This window comes from Herpailurus yagouaroundi, unplaced genomic scaffold (assembly GCF_014898765.1).
Source record: "Herpailurus yagouaroundi ecotype Mexico unplaced genomic scaffold, PumYag 159, whole genome shotgun sequence".
NCBI lineage: Eukaryota > Metazoa > Chordata > Mammalia > Carnivora > Felidae > Herpailurus > Herpailurus yagouaroundi.
Window position 1 is genome coordinate 20,771,312 of NW_024412400.1, and position 26,881 is coordinate 20,798,192.

Here is a 26,881-nt window from a genome sequence, read left to right on the forward strand (position 1 = left end):
CAGAAAATTAAAAATAGACCTACCCTATGACCCAGCAATAACACTGCTAGGAATTTATCCATGGGACACAGGAGTACTGATGCGTAGGGGCACTTGTACCCCAATGTTCATAGCAGCACTCTCAACAATAGCCAAATTATGGAAAGAGCCTAAATGTCCATCAACTGATGAATGGATAAAGAAATTGTGGTTTATAATACTACGTGGCAATGAGAAAGAATGAAATATGGCCTTTTGTAGCAACGTGGATGGAACTGGAGAGTGTGATGCTAAGTGAAATAAGCCATACAGAGAAAGACAGATACCATATGGTTTCACTCTTATGTGGATCCTGAGAAACTTAACAGGAACCCATGGGGGAGGGGAAGGAAAAAAAAAAAAAAAGAGGTTAGAGTGGGAGAGAGCCAAAGCCTAAGAGACTGTTGAGAACTGAGAACAAACTAAGGGTTGATGGGGGGTGGGAGGGAAGAGAGGGTGGGTGATGGGTATTGAGGAGGGCACCTTTTGGGATGAGCACTGGGTGTTGTATGGAAACCAATTTGACAATAAATTTCATATATAAATAAAAAAATAAAATAAAATAAAATAAATAAAAATTAAATAATTAATTAATTAATTAAAAATCAACACTTGAAAATATTGAAAATAATCTAGACAAGAATCTTAAATTTAGTGATCTTACTGAGGTGTGGGGTTTTGTTCCTTCACACGTAGATGCCGGAAAGTACTTAAATATTATAATTATTGACTTGTAAATGTCATATGTATAAACAATTTTAAAACCTGATTGACGGAACAAACCCTTTCTCCTTAGGTCATCACAGATAGAGGGCTTCTGTTTTGTTTTTCTCCCACATTTGTCAGAGGTGGGGGGTGGGGAGAAGGAAACCTAAATGAAGTTAATCTTTAAATTCCCTTTTTCCAGATGCCAAGGTGAGACCTATTCAACTAAGAGTGTCTTACTTCAGACATGTTAATAATATTCATTAAGCACAGCTCTCTTTTACATTCAGTCAGCCCTTGATTAGTAATCTCATCCTGCCTCCTTGCTTTTGACCTACCCTTTAATAAGATCTCTGTAAGTGGCTCATTCCATCCGCTACAATTTTAACTGAGAGAACAACTCACTGCCATGTCTGGAGGCCACCTCATTGTGGCCTTTAGTAGTTGGACTTTTACCAAACCTCATTTTGCTGCTCTAGCGAGAGAACTTTTATCCTCATGAATCCAGCCTCTAGAGACCCAATGCTTAGATACAACATTCTATATATGAGAGAAGTGTGTCATTTATTCGTCGTTCGCTTATGTTGGTGCGAAGTTTAAGAAAGGAGTGATTCACCGTGTGACTGAAACTTGAAGATTTTAAGCACTTTAAGGAAAGACTTGCTTTGAAGCTAAGTGCTGAAGTATACTTGAGCTCAGTGAAGAATTTGGAAATATGTTCTCCCATACACGACCAGAGTCTTCATTCGCTCATTCAAATGTTGCAGCTGATTAAGGATTGTGTTTCAGTGGTTAAACAGGAAAAAATCTTTTATTTGCCTTTCAAATGGCATTTCCCAGTGGCTTCAGTTACCATCTGTTTCTGATAACTCCCCAGTTTAGCCCCAGCCTAGACTTCATCTCTCAGTTCCAGACCACATAGCTAATCGCAGAGCCCATATTTTACATAGATGCTTTAAAGACTCCTGAAACGCAACATATCCCAACCCAACTGATGCTCTTTCCCCAGACATTTAGATCTCTGTCACTACCGACAGTTCTGGGGATGGAACCTCCGATCGTGTGTTTGCAAGAACCAGAAACCTGCGAGGCATATTTGAACCACCTCTCAAAGGTCATCGTCAATTCTTGACATTTTTAACTCCCACATTAAGCAAATCTGTGCCCTCTTCTCTCTCTTCTTTGTCTTGCATCATCTAATTCTTAGCGTGGCCATCTCTTCCTTTGGCCACTGCGATAAGAATCCACTCCTCTGCTCCTCTCTCACTCTGTCTCTCCTCCCATCCAGAGTTCTTTGCTCTTGCCGAGTGATCTCACAAAAATGCAAAATTTGTGTGTTTCTGTGTTTCTCAAAGCCATCAAGCAGACTTCCATTTGAATAGAGAGTAAAGAATATAATCCTTAACCAAGCCTACAAGGTTCTCTGTGCAAGAGCTGACTTGTGCCCAATAATACTTCCTGATGCCTGAAGGCTTCACATTTTGGGATATAAACAAATATCGCATAGTTTTCTGTACTGTGTTTACAGCATCAGCATCGCTTTATTGGAACTGGCATGGAAAGCATTAAACTAGGTAGACCCTCAGAATGTTGCTAATAATAGTATCTAAAGCATGGGCCTAAGACAGACTCTGAGTGAAATTCTATGAATTAATGACCACAAAAATCAAGAGTTTTTCTTTATGAGCTTAGTATCTGTGCACTGTTTAGTCTTACTTGTGTCCTTTGCAAGGTGAGCCACTATGAAGCTGTATAACAGGTTGTTTTCCGTTCCAGTCTCTTTTGGACTGGGAAGAAGAGCTATGTCTGTGGTCTTTGGAGTTACACAGGTACACACCGTGCATTGCCCTTACTATGTGGTCGAGCGGTTCTAGCTTCCAGAGTCTTAGTCTCTCCATTTATAAAATGCTCATGGTCAGTGTCATTCCCTCATAGATGTTCGTAAGGAATGGGTGCGAATGTTCGTATAAAGCCTTTAACACACTACCTGGCACAGATGAGCGTTCTGTAAATGCTTCAAACAAACATCCACTGTGTAAAGGGACGTCAGGGTTTCCTTAATGCATTCATAACACACTGAGTTCCTCCACCAGACATCACTCAGGAAAAAGAAACCCTCTGGCCAGAATTCTACCAAGGGCAACTGAATGCCCACAAGGGATCCTGTGCTATCAACATCTCACCATTTGTGGAAGTTTTCTCTGAGCCTTAAACTCTTGGGATTAGAGTGCCTAACACAACTCCTGTACCCATGGTCAATCATGGAAAATAAATATTTTTTTTTATGCAAAAGGAAGAAATTTTGGTATAACAAGAAGGCAGGCATTTATGCATGCCCAGACAACTCAATCTTCTGGAGTCATTGCCATTGTTTCTTGCCAGCTCACCCTCCCTCCACAACTTAATCCAAGGCCAAAGCCATTTTTTTCTGCAACTTTGGTTGTAGGAAGCTAAAAATGACAACAAACACTTTTTTTCTGCCTACCAAATATTTTCCTAAGTCCAAGAAGAGACCATTATTAGAGCAGTTGGGTGATTTTGCTGGGTTTTGCCCATAAAATGTCTCACCTCAGATCTCTTAGGTCACAGGAGTATCTTGGGGTGGGTCCAGTTGGAATAACTTATCTTCCTTTAAACTATTTTGTTTTCTCTCCTTCCTAATCCCTCAATTTCCAAAAAATAACAGTTTATTCACAATTTTTTTTTATTTCCAGAGTTCTAATCTAGGCACCAAATTGATTTATACAGATGAACATTAGCTTTCTTTTATTTTGACCAAAAATAGCCATTTATTTTTATTATTGAACCCCCATACCAAGAAGCCTTAGGTACTTTGAGATAATTTACTTCATTGAATTTATGAAGGCTTTGCCGATTTTTCTCATCATTGGCATTTTTCCTCCTGATTTTGTAGATGTTCTTTATATAATAAGAAATTTAACCTCTTTGCAGTAGGATTTGCGAGTATTTTTCATATTTTTTCAAATGTTTTTACTCTGGTATTTTTTATAGAGGTGTGTAAATGTAATTTATCAGTCTGACTTGTCTTTGTTCTATTCTCATAACTACAAGAACGTCTGGCCGCAGTTCTGCGAGTCCTTTGTGAATGAATGGACAGCAGCTGGAACACAGGTGGATCATGCCTATAAGGGTCTAGGTTCTTGACGTTATATGTGATATCATTCTTCATCTTTTCCTGGGGTACCCAAAGTGCTTCAGAAAACTGTTATGGTGCCTAACACTGACAAAACATCTGCCTCAAATATAAACCATTATTTTGTGAACCCAATAAATCCTATTAGCAATTGCATGTTAATTGCATGTCTTAGAAGTGATCTTTGGGACACGTCCATTAAAGTTGCAATCAGGACAATTCTCAAATTTATGAATTAGAGACTAGAAATGCTACAAAATTGGGATGCCTGGGTGGCTCAGTCGGTCAAGCATCGAACTCTTGATCTCGGCTCAGGTCATGATCTCACATTTTGTGAGATTGATCCCCACAGCGCAGAGCCTGCTTGGGATTCTCTCTCCCTGTCTCTTTGCCCCTTTCTCTCTCTCTCTCTCTCTCTCTCTCTCTCTCCCTCCCTCCCTCCCTCCCTCCCTCCCCCTCTCCCTCTCTCTCTCTCTTTCTCTGCCCCTCCTTCACTTGCCCAAGTGTACATGTGCATGTGCTTTCTCTCCCTCTCTCAAAATAAACACTAAAAAAAAAAAAGAAATGCTATAAAAGTATAGAGGGAAGCCCTTTCTTCATTTATGGAAATGTAGGGAATTTAATAATTTTTCCCCAATGGAAGGTACTCTTTTTCAGAAAATACAGGGTGTATTTTATTATGTGGGTTTTCAGGGAGGAAAATGGGTTAACAATGTCATAATTAATTTCTCTATATTGTTTTAGAACATAATATATTTCATTTTGAAAGGTTAAAAATAGTGTTAACAGAAAATAGCATTCTCCGAGTACTGAAAATTACTATAGGAATTTAGTCTTTCAGATAAATCTTAAACTGCAGAGTCATCACTGGAATAATTCATTGCATTTCCCAGATTAAAAAAAAAAACTTGTTAGTTATTTATCAAAATTTTTAGAAAATGAAACAATCTCGATATTATTCCTTTGCTACGTTCCATGCAAAGAGAGCGCCTGTAAATAGCACAATTTGCAGTTGATGATAAGCTTCTCCCTGAGAAAAAATAATAGTTTGTGTTTGTGCCAGATGCTTTTCCAGCATTAAGTGCCATAAAAATCCCCTAAAGTGTGTTCAGCAGATAAGGCAAAGTGCCAAAGAATGGCAAAGAATTAAGTTGAACCCTGTTCACATACAAAATCCATTGAGACACCATATGCATATTTCCATTTTAAAATCAAAATGTGAAATTAATTCAACATGCATTTAATCGGCACCTATTTAGAGATCCATCCTAGGTTCTAGGGACAGAATGATGAGTAGCATCAGGTCTTTCTCTCTCTGTTGAGAAATTCAGTCTCTACTAGAAGAAACAGACATTTAACCCTTCATGTGTCAGTGACAAGTGTTATAATGCAGCCATACCCAAGACTGCAGGCAAGAGGTAACATGTGAGGAGTAGATATCTACCAAGCAAGTAACCGTTCTCTAGACAGAGGGAAGTTGTCATGCAAAGGCTTGAAAATTACTTCTTGTGGTGGTATTTTCTGGAAGAGAATACAAGGGAGGCCTGTCCCTCCCTGATCTACACTGAAAGTGGTTGTCCTCTCTAGAGAGCAGGCATCGTGACGGTGAGGGTCACGACTGTGGGGTTGTGCCAGGGGGCAGGCAGGTTGCCTGGAGGGGGAAGCTGGAGGTTATTTAAGGGAAGCATACATGTCATGCCAGGAAATAAAGACATTTTTCTCTGTTACTGATACCAACACCCACAACAGCTTGACCCTCCCCTACAATTAGATTCAACATTTCTAATTCCCCCCACATTTTAACTAGCACGTGACAATCACCCACCAAGCAAAGCATTAAATTATGGGCATTGTGAAAAGGTACTGAACATTGGCTGAGCAATTAGGCAACATGGTTCTTCTGATTTCTCTTAGTTTCATACAAAAACCTTTTTTGTGATTATATCACTAGAATTAAAACTCACTTGAAGTTTCTGGCTTACAGAAAGCTCCCATCAATGTTGACCAAACTTAGGCAAGGCCACATGTTCCTTTTGACTTCATTACATCATTTGTACTGGCTTCTAGAACCCACTGTTAGCCATTGTCCCCCCCATCAGGACCCCACCACTAGAGGTCAGTGAGGCAGCTATCTGGATTGCAAATACACATAAACCGTGGCTTCACAGCAGGAACCAGACAAAACCTCTCAAATTAGCTCCTCTCACTCAAATAAGTACTCTACTTTATCACTCGCATTACATACTTGAAAACATTAAATAGTTAATGTTTAAAAATCATGAAGTTTGTAGATGTATTGAGAAACTTCGAAGAGGTAAGTGAGTCCATCTAGATTACTTTTTTCACAACTACATAAGTACTTAGTGACAAGGTATTTTCTTTGCTTATAAAATCAGAGTTACCTAATGTAGCTGAGAAATTGTGACATGCCTCTCTTCTTTTACTTTATTTTTTTTTTAATTTCTTTCTTCCAGTGCGTAGTGGTACTGTATAAAAATCACTCTACTCTTGTGGCATTATCTCTTTTTTTTTTCTATCTTTTTTTTCTATTCCTGTGACTCTTACTGTTCATTTCTGTATTGAAAAGCACAGAAGACAGGAATACATTTAAAGTAAGGCATCAATCACTTGAGCTCAAAGAGAACACTCTTAATTGAATCGTGTTTTTCACTTTAGGGCTCAGTGCAAGTGAATTTTCATTTTTATTTGTAATGTAGTCATCCACTTAACATGTGAGCTACATAATCACAAGTTAAATTAAGTTATTAAATACTCCTTATGGGACATGCAATTAAGGGAGAAAAATACCTGTATCACATCATTTTGCCCACGATATAGGAGAATTTGAAAGGTTCCTGTATCCATTGCAGGAGGGCAAACGTAAAACAAAGCACTACTCTTTCAGTTCCTTCTTCAAATGTTTTGTTAAGTGGAGTAGCAGAGAAGGCATTCTCCCAGCTTACCAGAGTGGTCTTTATGTGTCTCCCGGCTAGAAGTTTCCCTCAGTAAAAGAGCCGTGAGTACATGATAAAAGAAGCTAGACATGTCTAACACTAAGTCAGTTTGTTGCAAATAAAACAGTGGGCCATATACTTGTTATAGTAATGTTTTAAATGTTGTGCTTGATTTTATTTTTTTCATAGAGTTGGGGATGCCCCACCCCCCCCAAATGAATCATAGCAATGCATTCATCATAAAGGTAAAACTAATGGGGACAGAGGGCCAGGCTGCAACAAAAATTAGAAGAACAGAGGTCAAAATTGCAAAGAGAAAACGCAAGGACTTGGGAAGCACTTCTTTGAGACTTTAGAATTGTATGGAAGTCACCAAGGTTGATTTGCTCTTTTGTATCTATCCCTCTTTGATAGAAGTTCCCCCAAGTGCCTGTGTATAGGAGTTATTTTTTATTTCTTGTTATGTCTTGCTTTTTCTTGGGTGATACCCATTGTTCATATTTAGTAAATGTTAAATTTTCAAATGATTAAATATTAATCTTAAAAAAACCTAGACTTTGGCTATTTACTAAAGAAGGGCCCATCTTTGAAGAAAACGCTCTAGTATTTAAGATGAGTGGTTCTGAAACTTTGATATGCATTGTAAGCTTCTGAGTAGGTTTTAGAACTCGGATTGTTGAGCCCCAGCCCCAGCCCCATCATTTCTAACTCAGTAGGTCTGGGATGGAGATTGAGAATCTGCGTCTCTAGTAAACCAGCTGCTTCTATGGCTACTGGTCTGGGGACAGCTCTCTAAGAACTATGTCTTTACTTCTTTCAACGTTAAATGAAGCTGAGAGTTGATAATGAAAGAATTAAGATATAATAATTAAGACAGAATACGATAGAATAGAATAGAAATCTGCTGCTGGTATATACAAAAGTGATATTCAAAATGTTTAATAAGCCGCTGACCAATTTTTTAAAAAATCTTTTAACATTTATTCATTTTTTGAGAGAGAAAGACAGAGAATGAGCGGGGGGAGAGGCAGAGATGGGGAGACACAGAATCTGAAGCAGGCTTAAGGCTCTGAGCTGTCAGCACAGAACCTGACATGGGGCTAGAACTCACTAACTGTGGGATCATAACCTGAGCTGAAGTCAGATGCTCAATTGACTGGGCCACCCAGGCACCCCATGTACTGCTGACCAATTTAAAATGCACACTGGCCCTAACCCATAGGGTTGAGCCTGTACACACTGTTTTAGTATTAAACTTGAGTGAATGTACACAACATAGAAACAACTGCACGTAGATAAACCAAAACATTAAACTTTCCTGAAGTAATTTTTTAAAATAATTCTTAAAATGTAAATCTAAAGTAAGTGTTTTAGAATTTAGGATACTATATCATGTTTTGTCATTTTATTTTTTTTTATCTTCAAAACAATAATCTAAGCCAAAATTAAAAACATGAGGTAACTTATTATAAAAAAAAAGGAAAGGGGCGCCTGGGTGGCGCAGTCGGTTAAGCGTCCGACTTCAGCCAGGTCACGATCTCGCGGTCCGGGAGTTCGAGCCCCGCGTCAGGCTCTGGGCTGATGGCTCGGAGCCTGGAGCCTGTTTCCGATTCTGTGTCTCCCTCTCTCTCTGCCCCTCCCCCGTTCATGCTCTGTCTCTCTCTGTCCCAAAAATAAAAATAAAAAAACGTTGAAAAAAAAAAATTAAAAAAAAAAAAAAAAAGGAAAGAGAGAGAGGAAGGAAGGAAGGAAAGAAAGAAAAAGAAAGAAGGAAAAAAAGAAGGAAGGAAAGAAAGAAAACAAAGAAAAGAAAGAAAGAGAAAGAAAGAAAGAAAGAAAGAAAGAAAGAAAGAAAGAAAGAAAAATTTACCTGGCTCAGGTATTATCTCTACCCACTGCCCCAAAATGGATCACAACTTCTCAATTAACTACTCTTTACTTTTCTGATGTTGCATTTTAACATGATAACATTCATTTAATTTTCATACAGTTTAATATGTGGCAAAATTACATATTAATAACTAACAAAGACTACCATGTTCCTTTTGAAATCATATGTGTTTATGAAAATTAATATTGGTTGTGGGAGCTACATGTTTGTGCTAATAATAAACTTAGTTTTTAAAAATCATATTAAGATACCTTGTATTAAGGAGACATAGAATAAAAGTATACAAAGTATTGATGCTAATGAGATAAGATGATAGATGCATATGAATATTCACACAATATGAGTTTCATAAGAGAATAGGGGTTTATCAAGAAGTCTCTTACTTACATGAGTAAAATAAATGTGTGGGTGTATGTGTGTGTGCGTGTGTGCATGTGTGTGTGTGTGTGCATTTCAAAAGAATGAGACTTCTCTCCCAATTGTGGCCATTTAACAGTTATTTTTGTCTACTTTGGGACTTCAGTTACATTTAAACTTGAAGCCATTTTGAAATGCTGAAGATAAAATTTGAAGATGAGAAAGTATGACTGGCTACTGATGACTAGGATGTGGTGATGACATTTAAAGTGGCATCATTCTATTCTGCAGGAATGTGTGTGCATATCTTTAATGTCAGCTCTTGCCTCTGGGATGACACTTGTTAGATTTCATGCTGTCATGTGCTATTTCAAGGGTGGTAGAGTGACGTTTATTATACAACACCCTATATTATACTCATTATTTAAAAGGAAGTTGTCAAAGCCCAGTTTCTATTGTTCTGCTAACTTCTTTGTGTACTATGATCATCTGATTCTGTTTCAGTCTCAAAATACAGAATGCTGAAGTGTGCCATAATGAAGTAGTCCACTTATTTAACCTTGGAATCATTCCTGTGAAAAATAATGGGTTGCTTGTGTCCGATGGTCCCCAGGTTTCTGGGAATGACTTGATTCAGAGGCTAATAATAGGAAACAGCCCCGAGGGAATATGAGGTGGTATGGTACATCCAGTGCCTCTCTGCCCAAAGGAAAAGCAGCTGAGGCCCAAAGAAACATCTCTGACCAACTGCTGCTTTCAAAAAAAATCTCCCAGCAGGACTCCCTCTTAGGCTACAGCTTTGTCTGCAGTCACAGAAATATTAGATGGGGCTGAATAATTGATTCAGTCCAGGAAGTGGCTGAAAGGAATACAGGGAGCTCACTGGATATACTTCCTTTGCACAAGGAACCCATCTTTATACCACACACCTCTATCAAGATGGATCAAGATTTATGGGGTCAACATGCAGAGACTAGAAAATTTATACCGGTGTAAACCAAGAGCAGTCCAATAAATCCTACGAACATTAAATAAAGGTCTAATGTAAAATATCCAGAAAGGGTTATCTGTCTACATTTGGTTTCCAACTTGTATGCCCAACTCCTCCCCACCACTTATGCCCTGCACTGTCATAATCACATTGACGCCTCCAGTGTTACCAACCCCTCTATGCTTTACCATTCCCCCTAAATTTTCTATGTCCTGATCTCTCCATAGCACTTTGGATCTTCTTTTTTTTTTATTTTCAAATTTGGGGAAGGCTTAGTTACCTTTTTTTTTAATCAGATAATTTTTAATTGAAATAATTATTATCAAGATGCTCTGGGACTATTACTCAATTAACAAGTGAGTATACATTTTTATTATGTTTTTAATAGATCAGGTGTCTCACTTGGGAGGGAGCCCACCAACTCTTGTTTATTCTGTCATCCCCTTCTCTCTATGACTCTCTGAGCCATTTCACTGGATGGAAGCATTGGCTTAGCTGTGCCTGTGGAGAGAGTATTTTGGGGAGGTGTAAATACTCTCTTCACTTGCAGGGGTTCCTTTGGAGTAAGTTTCTTAATATCCAAAATAGTGACATTCACCTGGTCCTATGGTGTGTTAAAACAGTCTTGCCTGATTTGAAATACTACTGAGAATGCAGATTTGCAAGGAACCTTAAAAAAAAATATATATATATATATACACACACATATATACATATACATATACATATATATACATATACATATATACATATACATATATATACATACATATACATATATATACATATATACATATATATATATGAGGTATAAATGGAGATAGCACTGTTAATATAAACCCTGTCTTTTAATATGTATTACATATAAAACATTCACTTCTATGTCAGGAATAAGAATGCGGACAGAGAGAAGAGAGGAACTTTGCTTTAAGAGAAAGTGTGTAGCCAGCTGTCTAGAGAAGAGGACCGTCTATATTGTGGATTTTATTAAAAATGCATATTGCCCTCAAAAGATAGGACCAAAGGAATCGATTTGTTAAGAAGGAGAACTAGGCAGGAAAAAAAAAGACACAACTCTGTTCATCAAAGTGGCATTCTTAATGTAGAATCAGCCCAATCCAACCTATCATTGGTTCTTCAATTAACTATAGCAAGTCTTAACTTCACATTTTGGCTCGCACTATGTCTTTTGATGTTATGTGTTGTTGGAAAACTCGTAACTGATGCATGAGTGTCCTCTCTGTTCAAACTGTTTCTAATATATGATTTCCTTGTCCAGTGTTCTTTCAATAAGGGTACCTAGTCCTTTGAGAATATTTGTCAGAATGATGCAAATGAAGGTGTGGATTATTTCTTTACCTATTTACAAAAAGACATTATACTACAACCCTACTTACCACAATTGCTGTGACAAAGAGGACAGTGTGGTTATTATTATTTTTTCTGGCAAAATGGAGCCAGAACATGGAGTGGAACATGGATTTAAATAAGTCACGGGAAGCAATGGGTAGTCTGACAGACATAGTCCTCCACTGAGATTTCTTCTTTGTGAGGTGTCTTTTTAAGGGTTTTGATCTGGGAAACTTTCTGATCTAAGAATCTCTCTGCCCAGTCCCCTCCCACCCCCAGCAGCAAAGACTCCTTGTTTTCCAATAAGCATTAATAAATATAGGATTCTTTAAGATGATTTTCTATCTCAATTATTGTGTCTCTCCAGGAACAACAACAACAAAATCATGTTAAGAAAATATAAACTTTGGAAAATGTATATTACTGTTTAAGAAAAAAAAAATCTCAGAAGGCACAGGTAAAAGAATTGTTGTGGCTCCATTAAGTAGTCAAAGCACATTGGAGCCTCCTGACCATGGACCAGGGCATGAAAGATCCATGTGTTTAAGGAATGCCAGTCCCTTGAGTTTCTCAGACTACCTCTGTAGGAAGCAAGGAGAAAGAAAGAATCAGAAAATTGCCCAGCTTGTGTGTACTTCATTTGGACTTAGGCAGTACATTTGCTTTTGAACTGTCGAACTTCAATTTCAGTCTCCAGGGTGCCCACTTCCCTTGTTATGTGTGAACTTTTCCTTGTAGACACCTGTTGGGGATTGTATTAATAAGACACATTGTAGAGAGAGAAAACACATTTCCTGAGCCAAGAAGATGAGAGCTACTCTTTTCTGGGGCCCTTGTTAATCTTTGGGAGCCCAGCATCCTCTGTGGCAGAGCCAGAGGAATATGGGTACAAATTTTTTTTTTCCCACTCCACAAAGAAAATGTTGTTGATGTGTTAGTGTTCAGCCACATTTCTCTCAAGAGAAACAATGGAATATCTCTTACTTCTGTCCAGAGGTTTTAGAACTTGAATCCCATTGCTTTCTAGCATCATTCTAAATAGAACCCTACTCTTTGGCCACTGCCAGAATTAGCTTGAATGGTACCTATTATTGAAAGGGAGTCTGTATTTGCAGTAATACAGAGAATGCCAGTTTAGAAATGAGCCTGATTGCACGGTTCATTTTGTTCTCCTTTGTAGAGCCAGGCTGCGGCCCACTACAAAGGCACGAAACATGCCAAGAAGCTCAAAGCACTGGAAGCCATGAAAAATAAGCAGAAATCTGTAACTGCCAAGGACAGCGCAAAGACTACCTTCACCTCCATCACTACCAATACCATCAATACCAGCTCTGACAAAACAGGTTAAGCGATGATCTTTGTTGTTGTTGTCATCATCGTGGTTTGGGGGTTCCTTCCTTGTCTAGACCCATGTCTGTTTCCTTATGTTCCTGCCGCATCAATTCATGCTTGATCCATCTTTCTGTGTAATGGTAATTGTGTCCCCCTCATTTTCCCAATACCCTTCAGCAACTGATTAAGATAATCACTAGTTATGTTGCAGATTTTGCATTTGAAACAGTCCTGTGGCTGTTCTGGAGGAACACGAGAGCATAAAGGCATCTGAAGCCATGTATTTGAGAAGTAAACCCTTTCAGTGTGTATCATTGACATCTTGTATGCCGCCCCTTAGCCTGTAACTGCATGGCAGATTCGATTTAACTGTGAATACACTGCAGCATATGCCAGATGAATCGAGAAGGCCCCTTCAGACAAGGGCATTATTACTGACAGGACTTATTCTCATAAATCCCAAACATTGCATTGTTTTAAGTAGTGGCTGTGTGAATCTGGGCTTGTTATAGCTGGGTAACCTTCCCTCTGAATACACAGGTAAGTGTTATTGATACCAATTATTCTTTTTTTTAATGTTTATTTATTTTTGAGACAGAGAGAGACAGAGCATGAACAGGGAAGGGTCAGAGAGAGAGGGAGACACAGAATCAGAAACAGGCTCCAGGCTCTGAGCTGTCAGCACAGAGCCCGACGCGGGGCTCGAACTCACGGACCGTGAGATCATGACCTGAGCCAAAGTCGGACGCTGGACCGACTGAGCCACCCAGGCGCCTCCCAATTATTCTTTTTAACAGAGTCTTCACAGTGAAATAATGGCCTCTGAATGGCCTCTTGGGACAGCTCCTGCAAATAAGCAGTTAATTCATGTCAGGGGAAGCCAGTGGGGTTTCTCTAGGCTGGCATTTTTAAATATAAGACTATTGGTCCTCAATATTTACAGAAAAAGAAGTCCTGTGTGACTCATGGCTGCATGTTTAATAAATCCTTTTCTAGATCACAGTGGGTGGTACATGTCAGTTGTTTTCTAAGCCCTACAAATGACAACGGTTAGGAAGCATTTGTATCATCGTCAATAATAGTATCTTAACAGAAGAGAATCTTCCAGCCATAACGGATGAAAATGTAAAATGATGCAGCGAAAATATGGAACAGAATAAAGCAACTTTGTTATATGCACTGCACATTAGACACCTATATATTCCTCAAAGGATCTGGAGAGATGCTTACTCCTATGTGAATCTATAAGGGATAATGTTCAGTACGAGTTCCCATGACATATTTCATGTCCTTTACCCGAGTGTTATGGGTAGATACATTATGTCCCCTACTGCCTGAGAACCCTGAGTACTCTCTGAGGCTGAGTACACCTCTCATCTTTGTACCCTAGCATGGTGCAGCTACTGAGTACAATGTCTATTGTGTGGCTGCATTTTTCCCTCACTCCTTTGGTTCTCTGATTCATCCAGTTTTGTGTTACAACATACTAAAGGGAAAAAGAAGTGCTTGTCATGTTCGATTTCTTTGGTATCCAGAGCAAGAGCTGGATTATGCCATCTTATTAATTTAGATGTAAAACCTTATCGAGAAAGCATTAATCTTTTCTCTATTAACTGAAATTTCACTGCTTTATTTTGGGGGCTGTAGGAGAATGAGCAGTAATGTAGCAGATGAGTGTAATTTCTGCTCCCGGATATTCAGGCACAAATTAGGATCCCTAAAGCCATGTTTGCCATAAAGAATTTTTTTTTTTTTGCAGAAAGATAGTGGGTAGTAAGAACAAAGAAATTAGCATGATATAAGATACGGGATTTGATGTACAGTTTGTGCTTATCCCCAAACTTTTCTATTCTTAGGTATTTTGATCAATAAAGGCTATTTGGGTTACCTTGAATCGTTTTTAAAAGGCAAAAAATCCTGTTAAGCTGAGGATTCTCATCATTTAAAAGTATATATGTACATGGAGGGGAAAGTTGCTAACTTGGTTTAGGAAAGACTCCTGTGTGTGTTTTCTCTGTTACATAGATGAGTTACGAATACATACCTCCATCCCTCAACCTTAGAAACTAAAATGGAAAGGATGGGAGTCATCAAGACTCTGTCCTTTCACAAGTTAAATGGAAACAAGTTTTGGATTGGGCTGTGGGAGAGAACCCACATGAAACAAACAAATTCTCAGTGGAGATGCCAGCATTTACCTAATGACTGGAATGGTGTTGAAATGGTGAAGTACCCTTTCAAGCTGAAGCTAGAGAAAATTCTTCAAGGACAGAAAGGATAGCAAAGTCTGTAAATTAGTACAGATATCCTAAAGGCAAAGGAAGAAAGCTATGAGCATCAGAAGTATATTGCTTCTGGGTGGCTCAGTCGGTTGAGTGTCTAACTCTTGATTTTGGCTCAGGTCATGATCCCAGGCTTGTGGGACCAAGCCCTTTGTCCAGCTCTACACCGAGTATGGAGCCTGTTTAAGATTCTCCCTCTCTGTTTCTCTCTCTCTCTCTCTCTCTCTCCCCCTCTGCCTCTTTCCCCTGCTCTCTCTCTCTCTCTCAAATTAAAAAGCAGTGCATTGCTTTCCTAATACAGGGGGACCTTTGCCCAGAAAGAAAGGTCATATAGTTGAAAGACTAACACTTGCCCAATGTTTTAAGCTGAATTCTATCTGTAAATTGGCATTTCCACAAAACTATCCATGAAAAATAGCCCAAGAAAGCTCCTGTCTTTTCATCACCCTTCTTACCCATTTATTTTTTTGTTTTTTGTTTTTGGTTTTGTTTTGTTTTTTAGGGTGGGGTCTTTTTTTTTTTTAATAATTTATTGTCAAGTTAGCTAACATCTTGGCTTTGGGAGTAGATTCCCCTGATTCACAACTTACATACAACACCCAGTGCTTATCCCAACAAGTGCCCTCCTCAATGCCCGTCCCCCACCCTCATCAACCCTTGGTTTGTTCTCTGTTGTATTTAAGAGTCTATTATGGTTTCCCTCCCTCTCTGCTTGTAACTTATTTCCCCTTCCCTTCCCGTATGGTCTTCTGTTAAGTTTCTCAAATTCCACATATGAATGAAAACGTATGATATCCTTCCTTTTCTGAATGACTTACTTCACTTAGCGTCATACCCTCCAGTTCCATCCACATTGGTTTTTTATTTTTATTTTTTTAATATGAAATTTATTGTCAAATTGGTTTCCATTCAGCACCCAGTGCTCATCCCAACAGGTGCCCTCCTCAATGCACATTGTTGTTAATGGCCAGATTTCATTCTTTTTCATTGCCGAGTGGTATTCCAGTGTGTGTGTATGTGTGTGTGTGGTTGGGGGTGTGTACACCACATCTTCTTTATCCATTTATCAGTTCATGGACATTTGGGCTCTTGCCATAATTTGGCTATTGTTGATAGCGCTGCTATAACAGTGGTACATGTACCCCTACAAATCAGCACTCCTGTATCCTTTGGATAAATTCCTAGTAGTGCTATTGCTGAGTCTTAGCGTAATTCTATTTTAAAACGTTTGAGGAAACTCCACACTGTTTTCCAGAGTGGCCACACCGGTTTGCATTCCCACCAACAGTGCAACCCTTTCTCCACATCCTCACCAACATCTGTTGTTGTCTGAGTTGTTAATTCGGCCACTCTGACTGGTATGAGGCAGTATTTCAGTGTGGTTTTGATTTGTATTACCCTGATGATGAGCAATGTTGAGCCTCTTTTCATGTGTGTGTTGCCCATCTGGATGTCTTCTTTGGAGAAGTGTCTATTCGTGTCTTTTGCCCTTTTTTTCACTGAATTGTTTGTTTTTCAGGCATTGAATTTGGTCAGTTCTTTATAGATTTTGGAGACTAACCCTTTATCCGATATGTCATTTGTAAATATCTTCTCCCATTCCGTTGGTTGCCTTTTAGTTTTGCTGATTATTTCCTTCATTGTGCAGAAGCTTTTTATCTCAATGTCCCAATAGTTCATTTTTGCTTTTATTTCCCTTGCCTTCAGAGACATGTCTCCTTCTTACCATTTGTATTCCAAAATAAATTAGAGGTACCTACGCTGACAAATTGGAGTTTTCTTAAAACTACTGTGAGTCCTTTTTATTACTGTCTGCTTCTTCATATTGATTAGGAAGAAGTACAACCTTGAAAACGATATGGGTCTCTGAGCTAGTTTCCTAGAATGGTTGAACACTTTGGGGGCAGAAGGAGAGAGAAATAAGACTCTAGAATCAAGGATCATATATTTTTCAATAATAAATTTTAACCCTACTGCTTAATATGCAAGCTGTTTTGTGATTTGTGGATTTATACATACATAAAAGATATAGATGCATTAAATCACATTTTACTAATTTTACCAAATCATTCTTAATGAAAATAATCCAAGCATATGCAAAAAGTAATTGCCTTTAAACATGCTAAGGATACAGTGGTTTGACATAAGAACCTTAAAGAAGGGTGGACAACAGCAGAGAAAAGGACGAGAAGTGGTGTGGACTTGAATTAGAACATTAATTTGGAGGGTTTCCTGGGATTCTCAAAAATGTAAGAAATTGAGTAGTCATAATAAAGTTTCATTGAAAACCTACTTGATAAAAGTAATTTTGACGGATAGTTTCTGTTAAATTCCTAAATCATATATTGTGGGTTTTAATTGCTGCCTTGGGATAACAAATATGTCTAAATGCCCTGCAGGGTAAGCTCTTATTCACTAACTATAATTTTGGGATATTTTTTGTCATTGCTTATGCCAGTCTGCATGCTGGCATGGTGAGCAAAAGATAATATTCAGTGATCAACCACCAACTGCTCACAGAAAGCCTATTCCCCCTACCTCTAGGCAAGATGAGACTCCCTAACATTAAAGCATAATTTTATTTCTCATTATCTGAGTGCTAGGTTAGTGAATTTACACAAAGAAAATTTTACAAATAAAAATAATATTTAAAAAAATATATTTAACACTCAAAATTGTTGGTATGTAAGAATGGTTACTAATCATTACAGAATAATTCAAACAGCAAACATTTCCAAATATGGCTAGATGATTTTGTCTGATCCAGCAAGTTTTTAAATGATTTTTTTATACAGAAAAGGTAATGACAAAAATTAAATATTCTCAAAGTAACTTAGCAAATGTAACTCATTTTTACCCCTATCAAATACCAAATTCAAAATTGTAGAGTTAAGTCCCAGGCTTGGTCAGCTTCTGAACTTTCTTTAGTTTTCCTTTTTTGGGTAATCTTATTCATCTCCTTGGTCTATGAGTTAAGTTAGGCTAGTTTACACTGCAATAATAAACAACCTCCGAATCCTAGTGGCTTTTCCAACAACTAGTTATTTCTCACTCATAGTACATATTAGCTGTGGGTTTTTTCCATGTTAATTTAACTCCAGGCTAGGCTAATGAAGCAGTCACTAGCTGGACATTCCCAATTCTGGACCAGGGGGAAAAAGAAGATTGTGAATCAGTAGGCTCTTAAAGTTTCTTAATGGAAGTGACATATAATATTCTTCTCACTTGACTTTGTCCAGTCCCATGTTCAAGCTTGATTATCATGGGCAAGGAAGAATCATCTCTTCTGGGGAGGGGAAGCAGATATTGGTGAGCAGTAACACAGCATTCCTCCATGGCTTCAACTATGACTTGTGCCTACATATCTCAGCATTCCACATTTCTAGCCTGAAGTTTGACCTGACTTTCCATGGCTGGTTAGTCACTCACTTGGGTGGCTTGTCAGCATCCGTGTTTCACAGGTCCAAAAAAAAAAAAAAAAAAATAGGCCTAACCTTGACCACCTTCTCCAATTTTCTCTCCATCCTGTATTTCCTAGTTTCATTTTTGGTCCTGCAGTTCACAGAGTTGAAACTTCCTAGTTTCTATGCCACTTTCCTTTATCTCAGTTCACACATCTATTCAGCTGTTGGAATCCACTCTCCTCCCATCCCCAGAAAACATCCTTTATCTTTTCCCTCTTGGTTACTACCTTTAACCTGGCTTTGTATGTCTCTGCCTTGCCCATACAATTGCCCTAGCCTCCATGCAAGTCCAGCTGTCTCCATTCTTGTCCCTTGACAACCATATCCTTCACTCTCCAGTCCATTTATACTATACAGGGAGATCATAGGACCTACCCATTCAGGAACTTTCAATGTACCTACTTGCTGAGCTGCTTGGTCCTCTGTAGTTTGACCACAACCTACCTCTCCAAACTTCTCTTCTGTTGCTCGCCTGGAATATTCGCCATTAGAAACACACCTTGTTTCCCTGTCTTCATTTCTTACTGTTCTTCTACATTTCTCTCTTAAAAGTATATCACTTTCCTCTCTGCATCTCAAATCCCATAAGAATTCATAGCTAACTGCTCTATCATATTCTTCTTAAAATATTATTTCTTATGTCTTTGCCTTTTCTTATTGCTACATGACATGTTCATTGACAGTGTATACTTGATTAGTCTGATTATTTTTTTACAGAGTACTGCTTATATAAAATATAATAAATAAGTGGTTTTAAAACTTGAATTAATCAGTTTTGTGTTTTTGATCTAGAATGGGGGAGCATAGCAAAGCTTTAGATTTTGCTGTTTATGCATAGATAGTTCCATGAAAGAACAATAGTTCTTGTTAATCTAAAGAATTCTGAGATATTGCTCATCAAATTTCAGAGTTTTCATAAAGGTCATCAAGTCAAACTCCTGAAGTTTGTTTATTTGTTTTGAGATTCTCTAGTTGCACAGGTAAAGAAAACTTGACATTTATAATGCCCCCTTGGTGACTGTCTTTGAGTTAATTAGCTTGTATATTGAGTATATAGATTTACCTTAGTCATCTAACCAGTAAGGTATGAGAACATTTCTTTCGGGTTCTAGTACATAATTCTTTATCAAGTCTCAGTGAACTGCAAATATATTCATTAGATACAGCCACTATGTTATTTAAATTTGCACTATTCACCTTTATGATTTAGTCTTCTTTGTATCCATTTTTCCCATCTTTTTCTATTTTAAATTTAAAATTATAATCCAAGAAGATTGTATTCGTCTGATTCAAAGGTGCTGAGAGTAAAATATTCTTGAATCTATTGTTGAGAAGCTCTAGGAATGCAAAAGAATATTTATTTACTGTGGGTTAATAATTGACTGTAAGTGTTTATTAGAATTCACATTATTTGGTCAGGCACTTGGAATAATAGAGACTTTTCTAATGATAAAAAAAGATATTTGATGTAAAATGATGGCCAGTGATTGAAAGCAAATACATTGGGAAACAAAGCCCCTTTGGGAAAGTCAGTCAGTTATAAGGTCACAGAATCTGGGTTTTTCCCTTTCTGGGTTCATTCCTAAGAATTATCCTCTGGAGTCAGCTGTTTACAATAGGCCCGGTGCCAGGCAAAGCCAAGCACAAACATTTTTTTTTCCCCCTTCTATTTAGGTAGAAGCCAAATCATGAGAATGGTAAACTAGAAACAGAGGTGGTGGATGGATAGTTTGTAAGGCGACACTAATTCCAATGTCATTTAGAAAATAGATACATGGGTTTTCATGGAGGACAAGTGGGAATTAGCTTTGTTCTGTTTTCGTAAGGAAGATGGTAAAAGTTTTTTTTCTTGACATAGTCTTCAAACAAATGTCCCAAATGTTGGCAATGATAACAAAATACAAGCTGAGTTTGGTATCAGAAAGCTATATATATCTTTGATTTTGTATTATATATTTGTATATAAGATATAGTATAGTATGTATTATATAAAAATGTATTAAGCACACACTTATTTATATGCAAGATTCTGTCTTTAATGCCTGTCCCTGAAATTTCCCCACTACACCAGGTTTCATAATCAACATTGCACATTACTCCAAGAATAGAAACAAACATTTTTGTGGCTTGTGAATCTATAGGTCTGTTGAAATTTAAGAAGTAATACAAAGCCATTTGAAAAGGGACACATCACTGTCAGCACTTGAAGATCTGATGTAGTACTGTACAGATGGCCTCTCTTGGCTTTGTGGAAATTGTGCTAGTTCCTGGGGTCTTTCTTTTCTGACCCATTCTTCCAAACAAAACCTCCCTGGGACAATCACTACTATGATAAAGGATGCCATTGTATGCCTCTTGGGGCAGGAGTTGAAGCACCATTGTGAGAACATTTATGCTTAAATTGCTTTTTCTTTTCTTAGCACTGGTTCATGACATGCTTCAGATAGGCCAAAAAAGAGACTTTATCAAGTATTCCCTTCTCAAGATGGGTGATAAGTGCCAACAGAGTATGCTAGCAGCAGATCTCTAGAGGGATTGAAAAAGAGAGGGGAAATTCAGGAGGGAAAAAAATTTAACCCTTATTTGAATATTGTGGTTCCAGGATCTTTGTATGTGAACCAGTGATGGCAAATTGTATATTAGAGATGACGTGGAAATAACACAGACTATTCTATCCCGCTCTTCTTGTGCATGAGGAAGTCAAGATGAATTGTATTTTGCTGGTCCTATTAGGCTGATAAAGGTCTTATCTTAGATATACTACGTAAAACTGCTCCTTGAATCACAGAAGAATTTCACAATGAATTATTCATCTGGACAAGGACATGTTGTCTTCCTCAACATAATGAATGAGTGAAGCAGTTAGAGGCCTAAACTTTCTAAAGGACCCGTCATCCAGCTTTGTTCAGGTGCAGGTGTATGGTGTGCAAGATAAGAAGGGAATTAATAGTAACTTGACAAGCTAGTATATAATTTTATGTTAGAATCTAAAGCAACTGGTTCACTAACTTGTGTGTGTATGTGTGTGTGTGCATGCATGTTGTGTGTATGTGTACACAGTCTGTATATGTGTCTTTTTTACCAGAAATATCAAATCTTAAAATAATTGGTAAGCTAAACACCTACCCAGTATCTATGAAATACCAGACATCTGGTGAATTTTAAAAATTAAATTAAAGCTCCCGGTGGCTTTGCCTACAGATGCCACAGTTCTGGAAACATCTGTGTCTCTGTTTGTTTGTATGTGTTTTGTTTTAATTCATGGAGGGATTCTTTCCCTCTACTTTTATGTAATTCTTAGGAATTGAGTAGACACATGCTTGTATGATGATAAACTATTTCAACGGCAAGATAATAATTCTTAAAGTTGAATAACAACGATAACAAAAATCGTTGTTGAACAATGATCAAATATGACAGAATGTGAAGTAAGCACCTGTAAAAGCATGTGGGCCATTACAGAACTTTGTCTCTAAATTGGAAAAGTGAGGAGTTTGCTATCTAATAGTGATAGGAAATGTGGAACAAAACATTTCGACAGCACATTACTTCCAGTCAGGAGACATAAAGCTTCTACTGCATTCTTTTTTTTTTTTTTTTAATATTCATCTATCTTGAGAGGGAGAGAAAGAGTGAGTGTGAGTGGAGGAGGGGCAAAGAGAGAAGGAGAGAAAGAATCCCAAGCTGCCAGCACAGAGCCAGACATGGGGCTTGAACTCACGAACTGTGACACCATGTCCTGAGCCAAAACCAAGAGTCGGAAGCTCAACCGAGTGAGCCACCCAGGCGCCCCTCTACTGAATTCTTAGTAAAACCCAAACTGAAATAGATATTTAAATTAAGAATTATACTTTTATTTATGTTCTACGAATTCCAAACTCAAACATGGCAGCAAAAGTTGTTTGTGATCTAGCGCTTGAATCACAGGGATTTAGCTCCAGAACTACTATTCTGCCAGTCCTCCATATCTGTCCTTAATTCCAACCCAACAAAATCACTTGAGGGTGGGAAGAAAGAGCTATACGTTCTTCTTCTTAGAAAAATCTTTTCTAGGGGCGCCTGGGTGGCTCAGTCAGTTAAGCATCCAGCTTCAGCTCAGGTCACGATCTCATCGTTTGTCGGTTCAAGCTCCTGCTGACAGTGAAAAGCCTGCTTGGGATTCCCTTTCTCTCTCTCTCTGCCCCTCCCAACTCGTGCTTTCACTCTCAAAAATAAATAAATAAACTTTAAAAAATAAAAAGGGCACCTGGGTGGCTCAGTCAGTTGGGCATCCTACTTCGGCTCAGGTCATGATCCCTTGGTTCTTGAGTTTGAGCCCCACCTGGGCTCTGTGCTGAGCTCAGACCCTGGAGCCTGCTTTGGATTCTGTGTCTCCCTCTCTCTCTGCCCCTCCCTCATACTCGCTCTCTCTTCCTCTCTCTCTCTCTCTCTCTCCCCCCCTCTCAACAAAACAAAACAAAACAGAACAGAACAAAACAAAACAAAACATGTTAGAAAAACCCTTTCTTATATTTCAGCCTATCTAATACATCACATACTGGTGCACAGAGGATGTACAAGTTGTGTGCCAATGCATATGTGCATGGATTCATACAAATGAATTCACACTCTTTGCCCAGCTGATTCCTATTTCCAGGCTTCTCTGTAAGCTCTGTCCTGGCACTTATTGAAATTGTGTATCTTCTTACTTGTCAACCCCATAAAATTTTCACTTCCTTGATGGAGCATACACCTTTACACCATGTGTCTTTGTCCAAGCACCTACCGGTTCTACATTAAAAGTACCAATAAATAGTGCTGTGTTAATTTTATTTTCAGGAAGATCATCCTAAGAATTCTTTTAGCAGTGAAAGTTCACACACTCCAAACTATTTAGTAACAATTTGAATGCATACAGTCAATAGTTTTTACTAATTGAAATCTATCATATTTAAATACTTTATAATACGAATCAAAGATATAAACCAGTGTAACTCAGACTTTGGATGTGCAGCCCTTGGGTTGAGCATTTCCCAAAGACGGCATAAAATTAAGTTACTATTTTAATGATCATAATTGCAGTCAGATTCCTCATTAAATTACTGTGCTACTCCACTTTCTAATGAGAGTTGAGAACATTTTAAAAAGCTATATTGAATCAGATTGACTATGTACGAACTATAAGTTCTGACATCAGGTTAAATTTGAGGACAGAGAGCATATTTAACTCCGTGGGGTAGAATCTGTGCCACTTTCCTTACTTTGCTTTGCTTTTGTTATGACTCAGTTTAGAGGCAGTCTTGACATTTTACACTTACGTGATTGCTCATATCAATCACTCTCAGACTAACAGTTGGTGCCTGGCCAAACTCCAAGGGGAAGGTCAAGATGCAGAATGTGTAGCAGTAATGATGCTGACCCATTTGGACCTTATTTTATTTATTGTCCTGCCTTCTGTTTTCCTGCCAGCTCTCTAATGGAATTAAGTAAAATAAGAAAAAAAAAAATCATGTATCTCTTTCATGCAGCCGAAGAAGTAGAAGACCTTGTAGAAAAGAAAAACTCCCCCACCCCTCTCTGAATGGTCAGATATTTGAGAGTCTGACTTATCAACTCTAGGTTGTTTATTTGTTCTTTTATCCGTCTATTCAGTCATACCTACTCGTTCATCTACAGGTATTTTTGCAATGGGTAAGATAAGGCAGGAACGAAAACTAAGATGCAGATTAGGAGTTCTGCCTTAAGGTGTCTTCAGTCTGGTAGGGAAAACAAGAAGCAAAACCAAAATATAATCCAGGATAGGCCATGATTTGTCAGGAGGAGATAGCAGGTAATGGTACCATGAATGTCTAGAGCAGCTGGAATGACCCTTTCATATGAGGGAGATGGAAGGATGAATATTAACTGGTGTATGCTAAACTTAATGGCAAGGGTGTGTAATCCCTAAAATAACTCCCTTGATGAGATGTTTCATTTTACCAACATTTAGCATGTACTCAGTATTTGCTGTCTTTAGATGTAACTCCCAGCCTCTAGGGACTCACTTCAGTGAAGAAGACAAAACAAAAGGCCCCAACTGGTTTAGAACTTCAATGCTAGAGGCTTGTGTTAGGCTAGTGCTAGAGGCTCGTGCTAGGTTATGGGGAGTACCTAACTCTTAGAAATAAACATTCTTAATTGGCAGATAAAGAAACTGTGTTCTGAGTTGAAGAACTTGACTGAAGTCAATAAATTTGTAAGAAGCAGAGGTAGGGTTTGAACTGAGTTCTGACTCATTTTGCCTTGCTGTCTTGACTTAGGCAGCAAAACATGGAATCACCCTGTAATCCTTGTTAACACTAGCCCCAGTTTGGGTTGCTAATTGATATCACCACGTCTGTAGATCACCCAGGATAGTTCCACTTATTTTGCAAAAACACTCTTAACACCCCTAAGGATGCTGCTGTATTTGCCTGTGCATATCAGACCTTGGACCTGTTAAAAGAGTCTGATGTGTGTATCTGCCCACAGTTAAGCTCTTCACATCTTTATTGTGATTTTCACCTTCATGGAAGCTGGTAAAAGAAGATAAGGTTAAGGGCCAAAGCTTTTTGTTGGTCTACATTTTGTTAATGAAAACCATACTGTTATTTTTATTACTTTTCCAGACAGAAGAGCTCCATGTGTATTGAAAAGTAACATCTTTGACCTCTCTATGTAAAATTTATAGTAGATATTTTAGGAATTGCATGTGAAACCATTCCAGCCTTAGTCTTTCTGTGTAATTTTGTAATGCTGTCTACACAATGACAGAATTCTCTGCAAGAACAAAACTACAAAAGAAACAAAAGTGGGTTTTTTTTCCTGCAGTCAAATGTTAATTTTTCTAAATGAATATAACAAAACTATCAAATAAACATAGAAGATTACCTACATTGCAAGAAATTGGAATCTCATATATCATCTCCTAAGAATTTCTACTTTGGAAATCTGCTTTAGTTCTTTGAGGAAACTAAGGTGATAGTTAGTGTGATAATTTTGGTAATTGAAAATCCAGTAGCCCAGAAAGGATTGGTTCAGGGCCCATAAATGCAAGCCTCCTCCTTTGCTGCTAAGACATTTTAGATTAGCATATAGTGATATTTAAAAATAAGGTAATGCAATCTAGAATTCAAGGGCATAAATCATTTTCCCTATAAAGCTGGCAATTTCCTAAACAGGAAAAACAAGGTAGTTTTTATTTGTATAGCTTTTAAATTTTCAATTTGTTGTCATATAAATCATTGCATTTTATGCTCATACAGAAAAATTAAAAATATAAACAGCTATTTCTAAGATTGGCATCCCCACTTAAAGAATTTGTTTTGAAGAAAGCTATGTGTATCAGTAATAGGACAGAAATATACTTATCTCCCTATTAGTAGAAACATTTCATAGATCTCTCATTTGCCAGATACTGTGGAGAAATATGTCAGTGATGTATTATCCATCTTTTTGTTTTTTCTAGGTACTAGTCTTTGTTAACTTTTGTTTCTAGGAAGGGGGCCAGAAGTACTCATTACCCTAAAGGGTAAATGGATTTGAAAAATTTTTTGAAACAGTAAGTGAAAAAGTTTCTTACTTCAGAGTAATCCAAGATTACAACCAGATTATGTGTCTTTGTGTTAAAAACCACTAAACTAATAGCTATGGTTGGAACCTTGATAGAATAACTTACTTGTCCTTGTTGTCAAGTCCACTGAGTATTTCTTTCCACGATTATTCCCTTTATTCAAAAGGTAAAGGTAACATCGTCCATCAAACTTGCAATTAACAAGGGAGAGTAAGATAGTTGTTTTGTTTTTTGTTGTTTTTTTTTTTTGCTTTTTTTCTTTTCTTTTCTTTTTTAATTGTATGCTGCAGAAATGTAATTTGTTGTAATGCAAAGAGTAAAGAAGGAATCATGCCATGTTGGCCTTGATTGACAAAGTAATTTTTTCACATAGAACACATTTAAAATCCATATAGCAAGCCCATTCAATTTGTGGGCACTTTGTCATCAGATTAATTAAGTTTAGATGTTGGCCTTTAAGAACATTTACCTTTGGTTAAACACCCGAGAAAGCCTTTGTTTTGTTTTCATCAAAATCCCACCCTGTGTAAACTTCTGAACAGTCAGGAGTTGCCAGTATTATTAGCTGTTTTCTTATTACAGAAAGAAAAATAAAACATTTTACCATAATGTATCACATTGCTTGGTCAATGACCATATTTATTTTTGGGTTCTTTAATTCATACTCGATTTCACATAACCATTATGAAAACCACATACATGACTCCTTAGAATCTGGATTTGCATTTGATGAAAATGTGTATATTAATATAAAATTTTACATAACTGGATAGGAAATAAGTATATTAGGTTGCAAAATGGGAAATATCCACG

General features: G+C 37.8%; 1 protein-coding gene and 1 long non-coding RNA gene across 5 annotated transcripts in view; one reads left to right on the forward strand and one right to left on the reverse strand.

Moving 5' to 3' along the window:
- LOC121033604 (uncharacterized) overlaps positions 1-6,158 on the reverse strand; it is a 16,079-nt gene extending 9,921 nt beyond the window's left edge. The window contains exon 1 of the long non-coding RNA XR_005792021.1: positions 5,842-6,158. This is a non-coding gene — a long non-coding RNA (uncharacterized LOC121033604). The remainder of the gene's footprint in view (positions 1-5,841) is intronic.
- Positions 1-26,881, forward strand: part of ZNF385D (zinc finger protein 385D) — a 901,583-nt gene that overhangs the window by 806,838 nt on the left and 67,864 nt on the right. For all 4 annotated transcript variants that reach the window (XM_040480081.1, XM_040480082.1, XM_040480084.1 and 1 more), the window contains one exon: positions 12,601-12,763. In XM_040480081.1, coding sequence (XP_040336015.1) covers positions 12,601-12,763 — 163 coding nt within the window. The remainder of the gene's footprint in view (positions 1-12,600; positions 12,764-26,881) is intronic.